General features: G+C 39.3%; 1 protein-coding gene across 3 annotated transcripts; it reads left to right on the top strand.

The window, feature by feature from the left end:
• The first annotated feature begins 29 nt into the window (after nt 1-29).
• Nucleotides 30-19,082, top strand: LOC148030901 (uncharacterized). 3 transcript variants are annotated; one of them, XM_087684467.1, is made up of 6 exons: nt 30-496; nt 15,657-15,895; nt 16,019-16,144; nt 16,237-17,889; nt 18,253-18,342; nt 18,449-19,082. In XM_087684467.1, the coding sequence occupies exons 1-6, from the start codon at nt 202-204 to the stop codon at nt 18,521-18,523; spliced, it is 2,478 nt and encodes an 825-aa protein (XP_087540593.1). In that variant the 5' UTR covers nt 30-201; the 3' UTR covers nt 18,524-19,082. The 3 variants fall into 3 exon arrangements, with proteins under 3 accessions (XP_087540593.1, XP_087540594.1, XP_087540591.1); XM_087684468.1 differs by having other exon boundaries at nt 16,004-16,144; nt 18,253-18,318; XM_087684465.1 differs by having other exon boundaries at nt 31-496; nt 16,004-16,144.
• Nucleotides 19,083-20,843: the final 1,761 nt, after the last annotated feature.

Raw genomic sequence — 20,843 nt, 5'->3', positions numbered from 1 at the left:
ATGAATAAGGATAGCTATACAGAAGTGCCGAGGGGCAAGACTCAAGAGTGATGGCTTGTGCAATGACGTTACCACTGTCGATGTAGTTCGATTGGGAAAACTCTCTCTCTCTCTCTCTCTCTCTCTCTCTCTCAATCCTTCATGGGGCCTTTGAAATGCTAGATAGTCATCCGTTACGGACAGAGCTGCAGCCCGCCGATCATGGCTTTCTCTGTGGGTTCTTGCCTGTCCCTGACGGCTTCCATTGATTCTTCACTTCCGAAGCACCACCCCCTTTCCACGTCCAGAGAGTCCAGACCGTCCGGGCGACACGGCCGGCAAGCCTACCTTTTGATGGCCTCCTCTGCAACCCCCCTGAAAGGAGACAGCGGTGAGGGCCAGTCGAGAGATAAAACCAGAGCCGCATTGGGTAGGCGGTCTCTGCTGGCGTTCATTGGCATCGCTACCCACCCGTCGCTCGTGTTTCCATCTCGTGCCGACGAGCTACCTATCACTGGTAAGAGCCTGCTCTATCAATTTGGAGCTCAGTACTTTACAATGTCAGCGTGAAATTATTGCCAAAATTGGAAAATCTAGACCTCAGTTTTGAGAGTGCATCATATTGGCGCCAGTCTGTAGAAGATCAAAAGTAGACTGTAAGAGGGCAAATGGCCTCCTACAGCCTTAAATCTCAAAGGTAGCTCAAAATCTAAAATGTTGAAAATCGCTATTTGCTTTGCCCTTTACTGGATAGGGGAAAAACCCTTTTGAGGGGTGTCGCAACCTTCAAAATTGAGTGGGGTCCTCCTACTTTCATCAGTGAGGGAAGGTCTGCCTGACTGCAACAGATCCTTAAATGTATTTTCTGTAGCCGTCTTTGAGAAAAAGCTGAAGCGGAAGCTCAAATAGGTTTTCAGATAGTTGTAATATGCTCAGCTGCTCTCTTACATACCTGTCAGACTGTTGGTTCATCATTTGTAAGTCTGTATGCAAATGGTTGCACAAACCAGATAAGTGCGATTGACACAAATGGACCTTATGCATGTTCATTCGAGTTGTCATTTCCACACAGGGCATACCCAATGTAATTTCAGCTCTATACTGTTTTACACCAGTTCGCATAGGCCTTGGGTGTTTTATACCCTTTCTTTTGATATCAGAACCTTGAAGTATTGGATCTCTCTCTCCATGTCCAAACCCAAGCTTTAGAGAACATATGTGATGTAGTCGAGTGGTCGCTACTAGTCTTTTGTTGTAGGTTCATATAGATTGATATTCTTGAGCATATTGCCCTTGTATCAAAGGAATCATGAATTATAGTGGAGTCTTATTGGTGTGCAAATCGGATGCTTTATGCACACGTAGTGAATGCCGGAGGTCCCCAAGAACAAAGAACTCTATTAAAACTCATAAAGTAAGACGAAGGTTTTGTACGACACGAGTCAAAAAACACAAATTGGGTACTATCTCCCCCATGCCTTGTGTGAGTACTCCACAAGGCATGTATTTATAAATTTATTAATCTCCAAGCTAAAAAATAGCCCAATTTACAATTAGCATGCTTTGGCTTTTATGTTTGCTTTTGTTAAAATAAAGAATAAAGCGATTGGGCATTTCAAAAATCGGGCTGTATCCAAATACAATGTCCAATAATAAAATATTTAAACCGAGTATCTATGGTTATACAAAATAATAAATGTTTGTCAAGAGCTTTAATAAATAAGTGCGTTTAAATAAATATTAGCGCTACGTCTTTAATGATAAGGTGCGTGTCTATAAAAAATGATAATTTCTTTTAGATAATATGAATACACACCATCGCCCGGTGCTTCCCAACGCTACCATTGCCTGCTCTACACATCAACTAAAGCATTCACAATTGTTAGAAAATAATAAAATTAAACTGACAAAAGTGAATACCTAGGAATCTTCAGCTAAAAAATAAATAAATAGGTTGAAACTCTGTCTTAACCTCAATTTAATACGAGTGCACTCAAAACTCAAAAACGTCCATTAATTTAAATATGTATTTTACAGAATCATCCACGTACATATTAAATTAATGTGACGCTCGAAAAAGACACGCGTCTCCTTCAACTTCTCGCACAAGGAATTCACCTTGTGTATGAGTCCTGGTAAATAAATATAGTTTTACAGAATCCACCGCAAAATCTCACGGAATTTACCTTGTAATAAAATTCTCATGGAATCCACCGTGGAATATGTCTCCTGGCATCATATCCCAAGGTGGGTATTACCTCAATGTTGAGCGAGCAGTGAGGGGTAAGCACTTAGGTCTCGAGTGTGCATCCATTGGGCTTCTTTAACAGGATGATTTTTAAACTTAACCAAATATCTAGAGTATCTATGGCCAGTTCTAGTGGTCATAAAGTCAGTGTCTAGAATAGTTTCAAGTTCAAGTATTTCAGTTTTTTATTCTAATAAAGGAGGGTTTTCATAGACAGGGTGGAGAGGTAATTGGTCTCTAAAAGATTGTAACAAATTGATATGAAAAGTATTATGGATTTTCCAATGTGGGAGTAGTTCTAATTTGAATGTATTGTCATTGATCTTGTGAATTATTTTGAAAGGTTTATAAAATCAAGGTGCTAATTTAACAACGGGGTGTTTCTCAATAGTTTGCAATCTTCTTTTTTTAATGCGTAACCAAACATAATCATTAACTTTGAAATTCATGGTTTTTTTTTTGTTAGCTTGTTTAGTGTGTGATTGCTGGGCTTTCACAATCATATCTTTAACTTCAACAAAAATAGTAGCATGCATATTGACAATATCAATAGCAGCTTTAACTTTGTTTGATAATGATGTAACATGTGTAGGCAATCTATGTGCATAAATGATTTTAAAAGATGCTTTATGGGTAGGTGTGTATAGTGTATTATTGTAGGCAAATTGAAGTAGATGCAAGTATGTATTCCATGTTTGTGATTTTGAAACTGTGTATGTACGCAAAATATCTAGAATTGTACTGTTAGTAGCTTGTGTTTGTCTATTGGTTTCAGGATGAAATATAGATAAAAAATGAATATTAATACCTAAATTAACAAACAAAGTAGTCTAAAAATTGCTATAGAATTTAGAATTACGATCAGAAATAATAACTTTCGACAAACCATGGTTAGTAAAAACAGTATTAAAAAATAATTGTGCATCTTGAGACGCAGTTAATGTTTTTTTGCATGGTAGAAAATATGCTTGTTTGCTAAATCAATGTACGATAGTCCAAATCATATCATGATGAGCTTGTGTGTTAGGCAAACCAGTTATAAAATCCATTGAAATATGTTCCCATAGTCATTTAGGAATTGGTAAAGGCATTAGCAACCCATATTGCTTACCATGGTGTCGCTTGATTCTTTGATAAATTAAACACTCAGAAACAAAGTTAGAAACATTAGATTTCATTAGTGGTCAGTAAAAATATTCAATCAATTTTCTTAAAGTAGAAATAATACCTCTATGGCCTTTTATGGGAGGCAATGAATTTCGTGCAATACAAATGATCTAAATGGAACAGTGACAAACGATTTTTTTTCATAAAACATAAATCTATCAAAATAAAACAAAGAATTAATTGGAATCCAATTATTAGCAACTAATTTATTCCAATAAGCTTGAAAACTAGGATTATGGTTATATGTATCTTTCATAGGAATAAAAGAATCAAAAGATAGAACAAAAATATTATGGATACTTGGTCTTCTACTTAATGTATCGGCAACAACATTTTCTCTTCCGGGTTGATATTGAATAAGTTGATGAAAACTTTGAATGAAAGCAATTCATTTAATATGACGGTCAGAGATTTGTGGCTGACTAATAAGATGTTTGATACTTTGTTGGTCAATTTTGATCATAAATTTGGATCCCATTAGATAGTGTTTCCATTGACGTAAGGCTTGTACTACAACTAATACTTCATTATTATATGTGGAGTACTTTAGCTCAGAGGGTTTAAGTTTGCAACTAGAATAGGTTATGAGATGTGAATCTTGCATAATGATCTCTTATTCTTGATCCGCTAGCATTAGTGACTATTAGAAAGAATTGTTGATTAAAATTAGGTAATTGCAAAACAGGTGCATGTGTTAAAGTATGTCTCAATAAATCAAAAGACTTTTGTTGATTATTGGCAGATTAATGATATACAACATCTTTCTTTAATAATTTCGTTAAAGGTAATGTAAACAATGAAAAATTTCTCACAGATTTTCTATAAAAGCTAGCAAGACCTAGTAAAAAACGTAACTCATGCATATTTTTAGGGATTGGCCAATTCAAAATTGCTTCTATCTTTTTAGGATCAACTTGAATACCATCAGAAAAAACAATATAACCTAAGTATTTAATTTGAGTTTAGAAAAATTCACTCTTGTCAGGGTTAGCATATAATTGATTTTTTTAAAACAATTTGAAAACTAAAGATAGATGTTCATAATTCTCATTTGTATTCTTATTGAAAACCAATATATCATCAAAGAAAACAATTACACAATGCTGATACTTCAAAAATATTCAATTCATCATACAACTGAATGTAGCTTGTGTATTAGTAAAACCGAAAGACATAACAAAGAATTTATAATGATCAAATTGGGTTCTAAATGCAGTTTTGAAAATGTCAGGTGTATCCAATCGTACTTGATGATATTCAGATTTGAGATTTATCTTGCTAAAAATAGTGGCTCTTTGTATTTTATCCATGAGGCCATTTCCCCTAGGAATCGGACATCTATTCTTAACAGTGATGTTGTTTAGGGTACGATAGTCAATGCATATTCTATAGGTATTATTTTTTTTCTTAACCAATAAGGCAGGTATATCAAAGGGAGAACTATTGGGTATAATAAGTTCTCGGGTTAACAGTTCTTTTACTTGTGCTTGGATTTTTTTCTGTTTAATTTGATTGTGTCTATAAGGTGCTTTACATAGTGGTTGAGAACTTGGAATTAAATCTATTTTATAGTCTTCAGGACATGTAAGTGGTAAACTAAGGGATAAATCAACAACAGAATAAACTTTAAATTGTGAAAGAAATTGCGCGTGTCTAGGGCGTATCTGATTTTCCTTAGCTTCAATTTTATTCACCAATACTAAGTATGATTTACTACCTTTTCTCAATGTACGTTTAGCATGTGTGTGACTAAGCAATGAAAAATTATTAAAGGTGTGCGTTTCATGTAATGTGATTTGTTTTTTATGAAGATGAATTGTCATGGAATGTGTGGAATAATCTATGTTGGGATTATATTTGTGACGCCAAGGTATTCCTAAAATAATGTTACTAGCTTATAAAGGCACAATCAAGAAATTTTTGCGCTCAATACATTTGTAAATTTTAATTTCTAAATCATGAATTTTTTGTGTACCATTGTATCTAGTAGCTAAGAATGCAGGCTTTATGTGATAATGAGTTGAAATAATATATAAATTTAATTCTTTTACCAACTTTGTAGAAATAAAATCATGTGTGCTTCCATCATCATGCAAAACAATCTTTTCGTGACCATACACAAGACGCTTCATTATTAATAATGAATGGGGATTTTGCATACCTGGTAAAGTATCTGAAGCATCGTCGATATCGTCATTATCTTCAGTAAAATTTGGCATATCTCCATGGTTTTCGTCTTCAGTCGCTCCCAAGTAATTGATTTGAACAACTGGTTTCTTGGATTGACAATTTATTGCTAAGTGTCTAGGTCGTTGACATTTGTAGCAAACTATAGACTTTACTTTGGAAACGTTATTGGTAATGACTAGAAATTTTGGTATATTGGGATTTGGCTAGAGAGAAGGCTTAGAGTTTGAATTTGTGTTTGATGGTAAAGCAAGGGGTCGTATCTAGGGTTTACGGAAAGAAGAAGAAACAAAGCAATTTTGATTGTATCTTCGAAAGTTAGAATTGAATTGCTTTGTACCAAAGTTACCGTTAGTTGGAAATTGTTGTGATCGCTTTTCTCGTCCATGAATTTTGTCTTTAGCATCATGCGCTAAAGAAATCACTTCCTTCAAAGTCTTTGGCTTGAACATGTTCACTTCCGCATAGAAGTGACTAAGCAAACTGGACATATACTTGTACTTGTGGATCGCCTCAGGAACAGCTTCAAGATTCGAAGTTGTAGTAAGGCACTTCAAAAACACTCAGTATATTGTAGAATGGATTTATGATCTCTTTGTTGCAGAAGATTCCAATGTTTGATTGTTTTTTAATGGAATTGGGATGGAAGAAAATTCTACAAAAATTTCTTTTGAAAGGCCTTTCAGGTAGTAGGACAATCAATACTCTTACAGACAACAATCCACCAGAACGATGCTCTGTCTACTAGATGGTTAGTGACACATTTGAGTTTTTTTTTTAGTATACTACTCTTGATGGAAATAATCATCAAAGTGACTAATAAAAGCCAAAATAATTTTTTTGTCACGTTGCCCATTAAAAGTAGCGAATTTAAAATTTCTTTTACTTATCTTGGCTTTTTTCTTGAGACTGTGCGTGGAGTGTCGCATCAATCGTACGTCGAATTACATCTTCGGGTTGTGCTCCATCTTGATTGACAGTGGATCGTTGAAGTGTAGCCAATTGTGCTTGCAAAGTGTGATGTGCTCTTTGTTTCTCTTGAAGTTGCATCATAATTAGGTTCAATTTTTGCTCCATCGGTGGTTTCGGCAAATCACCTTCGGCCATAAAATCTTCCATGTTTTGTTCGGACATATTTCAAAATCTCAAAAAACCTCACACACTTAAAATCTCGTTAGAGAGATGAGCGTAGCTTAAATTTTGAGTTTATAAGGCTTGCTTTAAAAATAAATAAATAAATAAATATATGGCTTTTTGTGATCTTGCTTTTTTTGCGGGTACAATAATTGATGACAGGTCTTCTTCCAAGTGGGAAACAGATTGTGTGTGACAGTCTGCTTACTGGAAATCGACTCTGTCAAGGTGCAGGTATGAATAGAGGCTTGTTGAAGTTTTCGAGAGTGGTTCGGAAAGAGTTTGGTGTGAATGTCCGCTGAGAATGAGATTTAAGAGTAAAATCTTTAAGCTTTAATAAAGCTTTGTAACCTTAAGCTTTATGAAAGCTTAATGGACTTTAGCTAATCGTTCAAGACGGCAGTATGTCGTCATCATAATCGGTGACGACCAGTACATGCTGCCGCCGCAATCATTGGATTTTGAAGAGTTTTAAGCTTATCTTAAGCTTTATTAAGCTTATAAACTTAACTTAATGAAAAGTTTCTTATTTGCTTTCTGAGAATAAACGACTTGTAAAGGAGCTTGGAAAGTATTCCTCTGTTGCTTGGAAGTGGTTCTTCGCGATATAATAGCACAGTAGGGGGTTCTTTACCTCTAGGAACACACTGGTATTGATGGTTCGAGACTGCGTGTAGAGCTTGTTTGTTCCAAGAGTTTCGTCTTCGCGCGAGATGGCGATTGAAAGCCCTTGATCTCAGCTTCGCTCTGATACCACTGGTGCACAAATCGGATGCTGTATGCGCGCGTAGTGAACGCCAGAATGTTTCCAAGAATAAAGAACTCTATGAAAACTCTTAAAGTAAAAAGAAGGTTTTGCATGATACGAGACAAAAAGACAAATTGGGTACAATCTTTCCCATGTCTTGTTTGAGCGCTTACAAGGCATGCATTTATAAATTTATTAATCTTCAAGCTCAAAAATAGCCTAATTTACAATTAGCATGCTTTGGCTTTTGTGTTTGCTTTTGTTCAAATAAAGAATAAAGCGGTTGGGCATCCCAAAAATCGGGCTGTGCCTAAATATTGTTGAGAAATAGACAAATGATGTATGCTCCAAGAGGAGCTGTCCTGAATCCCATATGCACAGTGAGGAGAGTGGAACAACTCAAAGTCTATAAAGCATCGTACTTGATTATGAAATGAATACAATATCATGATGCTTAGTACTTTCAGTTAAGTGTCTGTCATTGTTGATTCTACACAAGATTGTGTTTATGAGTCCAAGCTAATCTATCTTGGAACCTAATTCACTTGTGTAATAGTTTGTCTCTACTTGTCCATGTCATTATGAACTCGGTTTACATCTTTGATCCACCATAGCTTGTGTCATGTCCTAGATCCACATCGTTCAACATGGTATCAGAGCCCAGTTGGGCATAGCAGAGCTCATACTTTGAATCTCTAGTCTCTTTCCACCTCTGGTGATCTCTAACCAGCTCACATTCAGCTCATATCTCTAGTTTCAACTTCAAATCTCAGTTGGACCTTGTGGCAGCCATAGCTAGATTGCACCTACCCACCTTGGAGCACTTGGATCTCTCTCTTTACGGGCCATATCTTCAAGTGAATCCTTCTGGAAGTATCTTCCCTTGCTCCAGGCGCTTCAGCCTATCACATTGGACGGCAACATTAGCATCCACAGCAGGCAGCATTGCGTGATCTATAGAAACGGCGCAGTCTGAAACTGCGTGACGTTTTGTACAGCTGCACGCACAACACGCAGCACAATCGACGCAGCAACCATAGGGCTTTTGTAGCTCATGAGATAAGCTTCATGGCCATGTAAAAATTTTTGAGAATGATGAAGTGTGTAATCCACACAGACCAAAAAACCAGGCTGCTACAGAAACCCTAATCCAGTAAGCCATAGCCATCAAGGTCCAAGCTCACTTTTTTCTTCAAATTCTTATTCCCTTCAATCTAGGGGACACAGTGCCACTCTTACCTGAGTCTGAACTCAGTTCCCAGCAAGATTAACACTTCAGATCAACAAGCAAGAAAAAGATCAAGCACCGACATTCAATACTAAGCCCAAGAATAGTATCTATTGATACTCAACTAGTGTCAGTTGACACTGATCTACTTGTGACACTTGACAAATCTTCCTTGCTGGTTTTTTTCAGTAAATTGGAGCTGCTCAACATGACAGAGCTTGAGTAAAAAGCAAAGTTCAATGGAGAAGGCTTCCATGCCTGGAAGGAAAAGACCATGTATCACCTAATGCGGAAAGACTTGTGGGACCTGTTTGAAGATGATGCAGATAACATGAAGGAAGATGATGAAGACGGGTTTGTTGAAAAAGACCAGTTCAAATCCAAAGAATGGAAGAAGATGAATAATAAGGCACTAGGCATCATTGCCTGGGGATTAAGTGATGATGTGGTACATCATATATCTTGCATTAGAAATGCTAGAACCGCCTAGGAGGATCTTGATAGAATGTTTGGTACTCGAGTAAAGAATTCAAAGGTAAAACTTCTCATGCAGTTTTATAAACTGGATATCAAAGATAGTGCTTCTATGACCATACACATTAATAAGTTTAAGAGTTTAAAAACTCAGCTTACATCTCTTAAAAAGAATATTGATGAAGATGAAGCAATAGCCGTACTGCTTGCAAGTGTAAACAAGGATTCATATGAGAACCTTGTGTCCACTCTAAGTAATGTTCCGAGTCTCTCACTCAAAGATATTGAGCACTCACTACTTGATGAAGAAAGCAAGTTTAAAAGCAAAGATGTAAAAGAGCTAGCCCAAGGGAAAACCTCTTATACACTAGAGGAGCTACTGGACCCAAAGGAAGAGGTCGAGGATTCAACACTGACAACAGGAATCGGATGACATGTCATTATTGTGGTAAAACTTGCCATATTGCCAGTGAAAGCTTCCACAAGAAAAGAGCACAGCAGATGCAGAATAACCACCACCAAAATCAATTCATGAATGAAGAAGAAGAAAAAGATACTTCTGTTACCATCAACAACTATGACAAATTGTTTTAAAGAATATGTTTCCCTTAGGATTTGATTTGTAAAACCCTTGCCAAGATGTAAAGTCTCAAGCTTTAACTTGACTAGGTTGCCTATGAGCTAGTCTTCCGGGCCATGTTATCATGTAGGGGGGGCAAAAGCCAGCAAGTGTAGGGACTCATCATTTGAGGGGGAGTGTTGAGAAATAGACCAATGATGTATGCTCCAAGAGGAGCTGTCCTGAATCCCATATGCACAGTGAGGAGAGTGGAACAACTCAAAGTCTATAAAGCATTGCACTTGACGATGAAATGAATACAATATCATGATGCTTTGTACTTTCAGTTAAGTGTCTGTCATTGTCGATTCTACACAAGATTGTGTTTATGAGTCCAAGCTAATCTATCTTGGAACCTAATTCACTTGTGTAATAGTTTGTCTCTACTTGTCCATGTCATTATGAACTTGGTTTACATCTTTGATCCACCATAGCTTGTGTCATATCCTAGATCCACATCGTTCAACAAATACAATGCCCAATAATGAAATATTTAAACCGAGTGCCTATGCGCATACAAAATAATAAATGTTTGTCAAGCGCTTTAATAAATAAGGGTACCTAAATAAATATTAGTGCCACGCCTTTAATGTTTAGGCATGCGTCCATTAAAAATAATAATTTCTTTTAGATAATTTGAATACATGCCATCGCTTGGTGCTTCCCAATGCCACCGCTACCTGCTCTGCACATTAACTGAAGCATTCACAATTGTTAGAAAATAATAAAATTAAACTGACAAAAGTGAATATCTAGCAGTCTTCAGCTACAAAATAAATAAATAGGTTGGAATTGTCCTAACCTTAATTTAATACGAGTGCACTCTAAACTCATAAATGTCCATTAATTTAAATATGTATTTTACGGAATCACCCGTTGTGGAATCACCCATGTGCACATTAAATTAATCTAACACCCGAAAAGGATAGGCGTCCCGTTAACTTCTCACACAAGGAATCCGTCTTGTGTACGAGCCTCAGCAAATAAATATAGTTTTATGGAATCCATCGTAAAACCTCATGGAATTCATCGTGGAATAAAAACCTCATGGAATCCATCGTGGTCTCATGGAATCCACTGTGGAATATGCCTCATAGCATCACTTATAAGGCATAGACTACTTGCTTAGAACCACACTCTCACAAGTGCATAGTTGATTGCAACACATGATATGCATGTCAAGAAAACTGACAGGACGATATGCACTCATACCATATCAAATAGATAGTAGGGTTTGCGGGGAGAAACACAAAGTGTGCATAGCGAACATTGAGAGAATGAAACTAAGAAGAAGAAGAAGAAGAGTGAAGAAGATAATGAATTGCTGAATCAAGCTGATACAATGGAGCGAAAGCTTAAAGACGACTGCACTGTCGTGGTTGATTAGGTGGCAGTATCTGTAGGGAACCTACACTGTGAAGGGAGCAAGATAGAGTCCTCCAGGTAGTAGGGTATTGATTCTTGAAGGTGATGCTGAATGATGAAGGGAAGGACAGCTAGCTATAGAGGGAGTGAAATGTAGTCCTCAAGGCCATCAAAGACGAGAAAGAAGATCACTAGCTATAGACAAGGGTGGTAACCACCAAGGTTACATGCCAGTTGCACAAATGCAACCCTAGAAGGATTAGAAACTGCAAAACGCAAGCTATACGATGTAGCAAGTACCGGCCAGAGAGAGCTGATGTAGAAACCAGGAAGGGTCTAGACTGCAAAATGGAGCTTGTGGGATTGACATTAGATGAAGGACACTATCACTAGGTGTAGGAGCTGATGCCAGACGGTGAAAAGCAGCTTGGAGATGCTTTCCTTAGGTGAAGAGGGCTGTTGCTAACAAAGAAGATAATGCTAGACTGCAAATGCAGCTTGAAGGAGCTGTCGCTAGGTGAAGAATCATTGTCCCTAGTAGAGGAGAAGGGTTGCTAGGTAGCTTGAGGGTAGTGGGCTGCGAGACAAGGTTGTTTGCAGCTATAATGCGGCATACATGGTGAAGAATAGCGCTCCCTACAACAAGGAAGCACGAGCCATGAACTTCAATGTCCTTGCAGGGTGTGAGCAGCAGTGAGAGATTGGAGAGGAGAAGAATGTGGGAGAGAATGGCTGAGAGGGTTAGGATGATGTATGTGAGAGGTATCAAATGGGGAAGTTAGTGCCATATTTATAGGCACAGATTGTCTCGAGTGGTGCCCCAATAAATGGGTGCCCATGCTCGTAGTCATGCATTGCCATCTCTTGCTTGTTAGCCTCAATCTTAGTCAAACAGGGGCATCAGGAGCTCTGACATGTTTGTCATGTGCTTTGACGCAGGAGGTAGCTCAATTTTGCATTTCTTCTTTCAGTTAGTGTTTGGCACATGTGCAGCTTCAGATGGTTGCGGACTGCCACAACAGCAGTCGCTAGCAATTTATGATGCCTGTTACTGTCATCATTTCAGCCTCATTTGGTGTCCTCATTGACAACTTAGGTTGTGTGCAAGGATTGATTAGTCCACTTCTTCGAATTCAGCATTCATTTTTAGTCAGTGCAGATTTTTTTTTTCATCTCTTGTTGTCTCTCTCTCTCTCTTTGTTTCTCTTCATGTTCCTGATTCGCTTCCGTTGCATACTCTCACATGGTATCATTGTGAAAGTGCTGCCAAGCCCTTCCCTTGGCTTGAAGAAGATGATCCTATCCACACCTTGGCCTTGGCCTTGGTTGGAAGATTTGAGTTGGAGTCGGAGGAGGCGGATGACTCAGCAGAGGAGTTAATATCCTGTTGCTGTTGCTTCTTTGTCTTCCTCAAAGCTGCTAACTATTTGCAATCCTTGCAAAAATGGCCCTTTTTACCACAGTGATTAACATTGGGCCTTCAACTTCTTCTTTTTGTCATCCCTCTCTAAAGCTGTAAAGGCCTCATTGGAGGCACCAGACTGCGATAGAAGTCTCCCTTGTAATCGCAAAGATGTCTTATGCTCAAGCAACATCGAGGACATTTGTAGAAAACTTATGGGCGTCGTTTGAGCCCTCAAAGCATGGAACACTATATCAAACTTCAAAGGGAGCTTGTAGAGCACAATCCCTGCCTTTGGAAGGGTGGACGGTACGTATCGAAACTGTTCATGTACTTGTGTGCAAGGTAACTACAAAATGTTTCACCCTTGAAACATTGTGTCTCACCTCGAAATGTTTCACCTTTGGGCAAGTCCCCTCTTCTTCATAAGTTGGCCTCGCCAAAATTAGTTGGAAGAGGAATAGGATGCTGAGGACACTCACAAGCTCTAAACACAACATACCGTAATTGCTTCTGCACAAACCATGCTTTCATAACAATACTCCAAGTTAGATAATTAGGGCCATGTAATTTGTCATCAGTGGAGCAATAGGGGGGAGCCATTTGGAGAGGATAAGAAGAGAAAATAAGGGAAAAGAAGAGGAGAGAGAGAGAGTACAGCCACATCAATAGCGCGGCTTAAAGGTCTCTTGTATTGGCAGATAGATCTTCTCCAGCACTTTGACATGCTCCCTTGGGGGGACTTACGTTCCTGGCATATGGCAATTTCCTCTGTGTCTTTGCCATGCTGGACAAAAAACGCAGCCTATAGAGGGTTGGAAAAAGGGCGGCAGGTAGCTGTTGCTAGGCTGTAGATAGTGTGTAGCAGTCAGGAAAAGTCAATGATTAGTAGGGGCAGACCTGTAATCAGCAGAAAACAGCAACAAGAGCATACATCTTGAAATTTGATACCATGTCAGAAGTGGATGCGGCAATGGAAGCATAAATAGATGCTATAATAAATTGCTGAACACAAGGACAGAAGAGAAAAACACAGAAGAACACTGCTAATAAGAAAACTCAGAAGAATACTAGGGAAATGGATTCCATACACCAAACATGAGACAGTCAGGTACAATAGTAAGTCACTGGCTATGTAGGCAATGGCACCGGCTTCCTCTCTCTAATGAAACCTTTAGGTGATGAATGATTGATTGAGGAGGGAGCCTCAGAATATAAAGGCCAAAATAGTGCCATAAACGGCAGCAGGTTGGTCAGCTTTTACTGCTGCTCAGCCAGCATAAAATGCCCAAATAATTGTCATAATGGCCACAATAAAATGCCTAATATATCTTGCAATTTTAGGCATGATCCAGACTTGCACATGAGCTGACCAGACTACTCACATAGTTCTCTACTGTCCATGACTTGTCCCAGCTGCCACAAGGTGATCTGGAGGCTGCCAAAGCCTAGTGACTTCCCCCACAGCTTGATGACATTAGTTTTAACCTTTGCAGCATTCAACCTAATTCAAGACCCTGCCACATCTGTGTTTTCCTAATATCGGAGCTGCTGTCAACATCAAATCAGGCTGTGTTTTGATCATCTGCAGGCCTCCTAGCAGTCGGCCAGCTGCCTGCCATCTCTTGGAGTATCATCGCCATCATCTACCTGATCAGATCTGTGTCTTGCAGGGCTTGGACCTGCATTTTTTTCTGCCATCTGCATCTGAAACTCCCAGAGATATTGGTGGACTGCAGCCACTGTGTTTTGGGATCTGTCTCGAATTACCTCTCTCAGACACCTCTGCCTTGGTCCTTGAGACATGGAGGTGCGAGCCCCCCTGATTCTATCATTCATTCTCTGATTCTTTCATCCTGATTCAGGCACTCTACAAATTGTGTTTCATGCATAGTTGTATATTTTTCATTTCTGTGTGCTTGCCATACCGTTTCTTTACATGGTTGGGTATGAGTTACAAGGTTGGTGGGGATGGGACGGGAGTGTGAACAAGGGGGGTTGACACCCCCCCTTGTTCATGCTGTTGGCTTGAGCATATGGATCCCCTTGTCTAAAGATCATGTCTGTTCAGGGTCTCTAAAACCCTGATGGAAGTGTTTAGGGCAAGGAGATATTATGATGAAGAAGACTAGAGTGATTTCTTCTTCATGGTCTGTAAGACACCTCTCTAACAAGCTGCACTCAATCATGTCCGATGCTCCTAATGGACTAAGTTTGCTCTGCAGTTGAAGCAATACAACTACAAACTTTTTGTTCTCATAGCTTCTTGTCAGAACCAGCTTTGCCCTCTTTCTTAATCATTTGAAATACCTGAAAACTTGGGCATTCTTAATTTCTGCTACAACTCTGTATTGCAATTACTTGTCAAAGCAGTCACCAAATATGCACTTAAGGATGAAACTTTTGTGATCAAGGAAGAAGAGAGAGCCTAGTCCGAAGGCTTGTATATTGTGCAGGTCACGGAGCTTGTTTGCTCTGGGGTGACAACATCTGACTTGTTGGGAAATCAAGTTCTGAAAATCCAACCCATGTTGCTTTCTGATCTCTGCTGTTTACGGCTATTTTGTTAGAAAATTGTTCAGGTACTTTGCCACATGTTCGTGGATTTTGTAAAAACTGCCTTTTTTCACATTGCATATACTTATGCTCTTAGTCAGTGCACGGCATGTACAGCTAGGAAAAATGACAACCTGGCTGGCATAGTGGGTGCAAACAACAGTTTGATGGTTGGAGGATTAGGTATTTATTGCCATGCTTAATCATGATTTTTGAAGGAGCTGAGAAGGGCAATGCATTTGTATGATCTGGTGATCTGTTTTAGGTACTCCCTAAAACTTGTATAATTGGTAAGAAAGGGTTTCATACTTGTATGCTTGTCTTTATGGTGCACTTGAGAAAAGATAGGGTGGCACATTTCAAGAGTGAGCTTACATGTCCACTGGTTGTGTACCATCTCTGAAAATTGCCTTTTTTTTGCAGTTGAGGAAGTGAGGCTAGCTTTATCTCTAACATTCTGAGCACAAATGTTTTTTAATCCCTCTTTCTGATGCCATGGTGAAGGTGAGGTTAGCTTAATTTCTAACATTCAAGCTTTATGCTATGCAGAGTCTGAAAAGATGAGACGAGAGATGATTCATAATCTTGAGTCAAAGATGAAGCATGCATCTGAAAATACCACTCAGTCTGTTACCACAGAGGTGGTTTTAGATAAAGCAGAAAATGGTTCTAGGAATGTTGTTAACATGCAAGATGCTCAGGTACAACCTGCCATAACGTCAAATAGTGGTGTACTCCCAGTCAGTGAGGTAGCAAGTGGCAATGGTGATTTGCAGGCCCAACTGGAGGTAATTGTCAGGACTATTCTTGAGTTTATGAAGCTATTTGATATTCAAGATGTTCTCAAGAAAAAGATATAAGCTGTTTTCCTTGATTCTCACTATGATATTTGGCAGATCCTCCCTGAACAGGAGAAATCTGGTGGCAATTTCTTTAGTTATTTGAATGGACTTGGCTATATTGGATCTGGAGTGTTTGGAGGCCTTTACTTGGCAGAACGTAAGGCTAAGTTATCTTCTGTTTCAGCTGTGGAAGATGTAAGTTTGCTCCCTATTTTTTTGTGCTTGCTTTTGCTGTACACCCGCAAGTTGCTTTCATTGATGTGCTCTGGTTTGCTGGTGAACCTTAGATGACTTCCAAGCTGAAAGCAAAAGAAGCAGCCATGGTTTCTTTGAAGGAGCAGCTAGAGGGGAAACTCGTGGAACAGAAGGAACAAGCATCTCGCCAATATCAAAAGGCCAAAGCAGATCAGGAAAATTTGGCTAAAGAGTTAGCCTCTGCATCCCAACTTGCTGATGGTCTGCAAAAACAACTGAATGATAGAAAGAGTGAGGTGCGAAGGTTAGAAACACAAGTACAAAGCTTAGAAGCAGCAAAGCAGGAGGCTCAGAAACAGAAGCAAACAGTAGAGCAAGAACTTTCTGATGAGCAGGAAAAGGGAATCAATTTGAATAACGAAATCAGGGAGCTCAAAACTGTGCTGCAGGCAAAAGACTCAGAGATTGATGGTTTACAGGCCACTCTAAAGCAAAAGGAGAAGGCAAATGCAGAGCTGTCATCTACACTACAAGAGAAAAGGGCAGTGCTTTCACAAGCTCAGGAAAAAACTGTGAAGCTGGAAAAAGAATTATCTGAGCTACTGGGGAAGCTTAATGCAAATGAAGCTGAAGCGCAGGAACTAAAAGGGAAATTGACGATAGCTCTTGCTCATGGCAATGAGAAAGAGAAACAGCTGAAAGCGTTAAATGCAGAGTTGAGGAACTTGAAAGAGTCATCTGCTAAAGAGCTGCAAGCATTGCACCAAGAAATGGACTCTAAGAGGGAACACATTGGTGACATAACTCAAAAGTTAAATGAAGCATTGAATGAATCTCAAAGCAATAAGAAAGTTATTGATGACTTGCGCTTAGAAATCAAATCTCTTACAGAAAAGCTGGATGAAGAGAATAAGACCGTAGAACGCCTGACTGTAGAATTGGAGGCAAGCTTAGACGAGCTCAAAGCCACCAAGACCCAAATAGATTCTTTGTCACAGGATGTTAAAGGCACAAAAGAGCTCAATGAGAAACTTGACAAAAAGGTTCTCTCTGTCCAGCAGGAATCAGACTCCAAGATTAACATTCTCAAGCAAGCACTAGATCAAGAACAGTCAGTTTCTAATACGCTGACTGAAGAGCTTAAAAAGGTGACTGAGGATCTAGATTTATCTAAGAGAGAAGCTTCCATATTAAACGAACAATTAAAAAAGCTGGAGGCCTCCTTCATGCGGTTGAAAAAAGAGTTTGCAGACTCTGAAGCAGCAGTCAAGGCTACAGATCTGGCTTTGGCAAGAGAGAAGGAACTGGTAGCTGAGAATAAGAAACAGTTGGAACTTGCTCGTAAGGCGATTGCGGAAGCTAAAGAGAATGTCAAATTCCTGCGGCAGGATGTTGAGAAAGCCAAACTAGAATCTGGGAATCTGGCCAAGGAAGTCAAGGAACTGAGCATGAAGTTGGAAATTGCTAATACAAAGGTTGCAAGTCTGGAGGCTGAGAAGGCCACTCTGAGTGCATCAGTGCATGAAGAACAAAAGGTATCCAGAACTTTGAGGGACAAAGTAAAGCAGGTAGATGCAGCATTAGGGAAACTCTCTAAGGAGAAAGAAACAACAGGCCAGCGAGCAAAGAAACTGGAGGGAGAGTTAGCTTCTACCAAGGGTGAAATGCTTCGTCTGAAGAAGCAAACAGCTGTTATGGATACAGCACTAAAAGAAGCCAAGTCAAGACTAAAGGGCATGGAAGAGGTAGGGAGATGTCTAATTAGACTAGAAGGCAAACAACTACTGCAATCATTTCATCACAGCTAAAGGGGTTCTTAATATCTAGGAGTTTTATTATAAAAGTAGCCTTATCTGATTATGAATCAGATAAGCTGTTCTTAGCTTTGTTGGTTGGTTGATTTTAAGAGATTCAAAGGATATCAGTGCACTTGTTGTTTTGTTCTACTTTCATCAAACAACTCTAATCGACTGGCAGTTAACTTCTCATAGTCAGTATGACTAGGAGGTGGTTTTGCCACAGGATCTCATGTGAAACATAGTGTAGAGTGCTTACTGAAGGGCACATCCTCAGTTTTTAATATGGATTTTTCTGTTGCTGTACAACAGATGAAGCACACACAGGTACAATCAGAGGGTGCTGCCCAAATATCAACCGAGATAAGCAACATCCAGGTTGAACTTGAAAATATGCAGAAGGTGAAAAAAGTGGTGCGATAGTATGAGTTTTCAAATAGCTTACACCAGTTGACTGGTTTGCTCACAAGTGTCTTCTTTATCTACAATGTTTTTGGTGGACATGCAGAGCTTGGATGATGCTGGAAAGAAGCAGGCAGAGGCAGAGGCTGCAGTAGAATCGCTTCGCGAGGTAACACACTGAAGTGGAGAAGCTCATGGGGGTTTCTTGGACAAGGCATGAGATGGAAACTGGAGCTGGATGTCATAACAGCACTACAGAAGATTGTGTTCAGAATTCTTCAATATTAGTGCCAAAGTTCATCTCCCCTCAAAATCAAAACACCATCTGTCGAATGTGTTCATGTGGACCACACAAGTCAATGCTTATCAAACCTGTTTCCTCCTTTTGTTGAGGGAAAGGCTAGTACATGGCTCACGAGGGGCAAAAATCTGTCCACTAGGTCAAAGCTGAAGGCAAAGCTATGGCTTTTCTTGTATGATGTTCCTGTGGTTTTTGTCTTAGTATTTGAATACTTACTAACAGACAGTCTTGTCTAGCTTGGAATGTATCTGGCCAATTCAGGCAGATTAATGGTAGCCCCAGCCTTCTGAGACACAAAGATAACGTGATTTTGTTATGTTCTCATTTGTGATGAGAAACAACACCAAAGATTTCATGATGGGGGGTGGAAGGCTCAAAGATTCTGTATGCATGCTTTGCAGTTTGTGTCAATGTGAAAGGCACTTTGATTTGGACCTCACCATGTGGTACTTATCATTGACCATTGTGGCAAGGGGGCTCTTTTTTCTCCATCAGATATGTGCTTTAAGCTTTGCCTTCAAGGCCTCATGTATTTATATCACCCATCCAAATGAGCTCAATGTATGCCAAGTTCCAACAAATCATTGCTTTGAAATGTATGCCTTATACATTTTAATCTAAGCAGGACTTTCCAAAGGCACTTTGTGAGCTAGCCTTGTATGCATGCGTGCGCGCGTACACACATCGTCTCTCCCTCTTCCCCTCTCACCCTCTCTCAACATGTATTTAGTTGAGTAAGCACTAAACAGGAATGGCCAACACCGACCAATACCACTTCTCTCCATGGTTCTCTTAGTCTTTGATCTTTCTATCAGAGGTTCCACTCTCGCACACACATTCAGGACCTCCATGTTCATGCTTATTGCCTGCACATGCTCACGATTCTGACTGGCTGAATAAAGCACGACTCGCACACTTTCATACACTTAGGGTGGGTTCACACTTGTACGGTGGACAAAAGGGTAAAAAATCCCCTTTTCCACCCATCTACAAGGATTTCCCAAGAGTTGTCCGCCATCTCATTCACATTAGTGGTGGATAAGGAAAGGAGCCAAAGAGAAGACATTGCTTGAAGGAGAAGTATCCGTGCTAGGCAGGCCAGAAGAGAGGAGCAAAAATTTGGCCATGACGTGTCAAAAAAGGTCCCTAATTTTTTTGGCCTTCCACCATGTGTGTGAACATATAGTTTTCCATGCTGAAATTTGATTGGCCATTTGTATTTGGGATGCCTGTTTGTCTGCCGGGCATGAACCCACCCTTATTCACTGATAGAAGTGGCTCCCTCGAACACACTCTTTGACATTTTACTCATCCTCATCTGGAAAGCGTCTCACGTTTGTTCTTTCCTTGCACAAATTTAAGCTTTCGAACTCTTTATCTTTGGGATAGCAAACTTTACCCAAACAGTAGACCTTTTTCTTGGGAACATCTAAAAGTGGAAAGGCAAGAAACCTAACCAATATTACATTATAAAGAAAGAAGCTTCATCCCTCCATTTAAGCTTCTAGTTCTTCTCAATAATTCGTCACTCTTTGCTTTTCTTTTCAATGTTGTCTCCCCTACTTTGTGGTGGTAGCAGTGCCAACATGCATCAAGATAAGATGGCAAGGATATTTGTAATTTCAGTGCCAACATGCATCAAGACTGGATGGCAAGGATATTTACAATTTCAAACTAGGTTTCTCTCTCCTTTCTTGGCAACTTTTCTTAATGCGAAAGGTTGGACTATCCCCATGGTTGTTCTGCTAAGATCACGAGGTTGCATGTTTACAATTTTTGCATTTAAGGTGATTATGATTGCATGATGGTTAGTAGTCACACAAAGGGATACAATTGTATTAGACTTTGTTTGTAGACTATTTAGTCTTGATGTACAAGTGGAGTGAAGCATGATGGTGCACTGATCATAACCATAAGTTTGTATTTTGAGTTTAGTATAAACAACTATTGCTATATTCCCTTGTAGTTGTTAATGGATTGAATGCTATGGTGAATCTTATCTCACGTCTTTAGTTTAAAAGCATTCCCCTACCTTTGATCTCTTACTAGAGATTGGCATTCCTGAGGTTGTATGTTTACAATTTTTGCATTTAAGGTGATTAAGGTTTCAAATTTGAGCAGTTTTTTGCAATTGTACTTGGCAAGCCATGTGGGAGACAATCCTTACAGTTGACGACAAAAGTGGTAACAGGCAACGTAG

This window comes from Lygodium microphyllum, chromosome 9, assembly GCF_053477565.2.
Source record: "Lygodium microphyllum isolate KBCC chromosome 9, Lygodium_microphyllum_v1.1.10, whole genome shotgun sequence".
Taxonomy (NCBI): Eukaryota; Viridiplantae; Streptophyta; class Polypodiopsida; order Schizaeales; family Lygodiaceae; genus Lygodium; species Lygodium microphyllum.
This window is presented reverse-complemented; position numbering and strand designations above follow the sequence as displayed.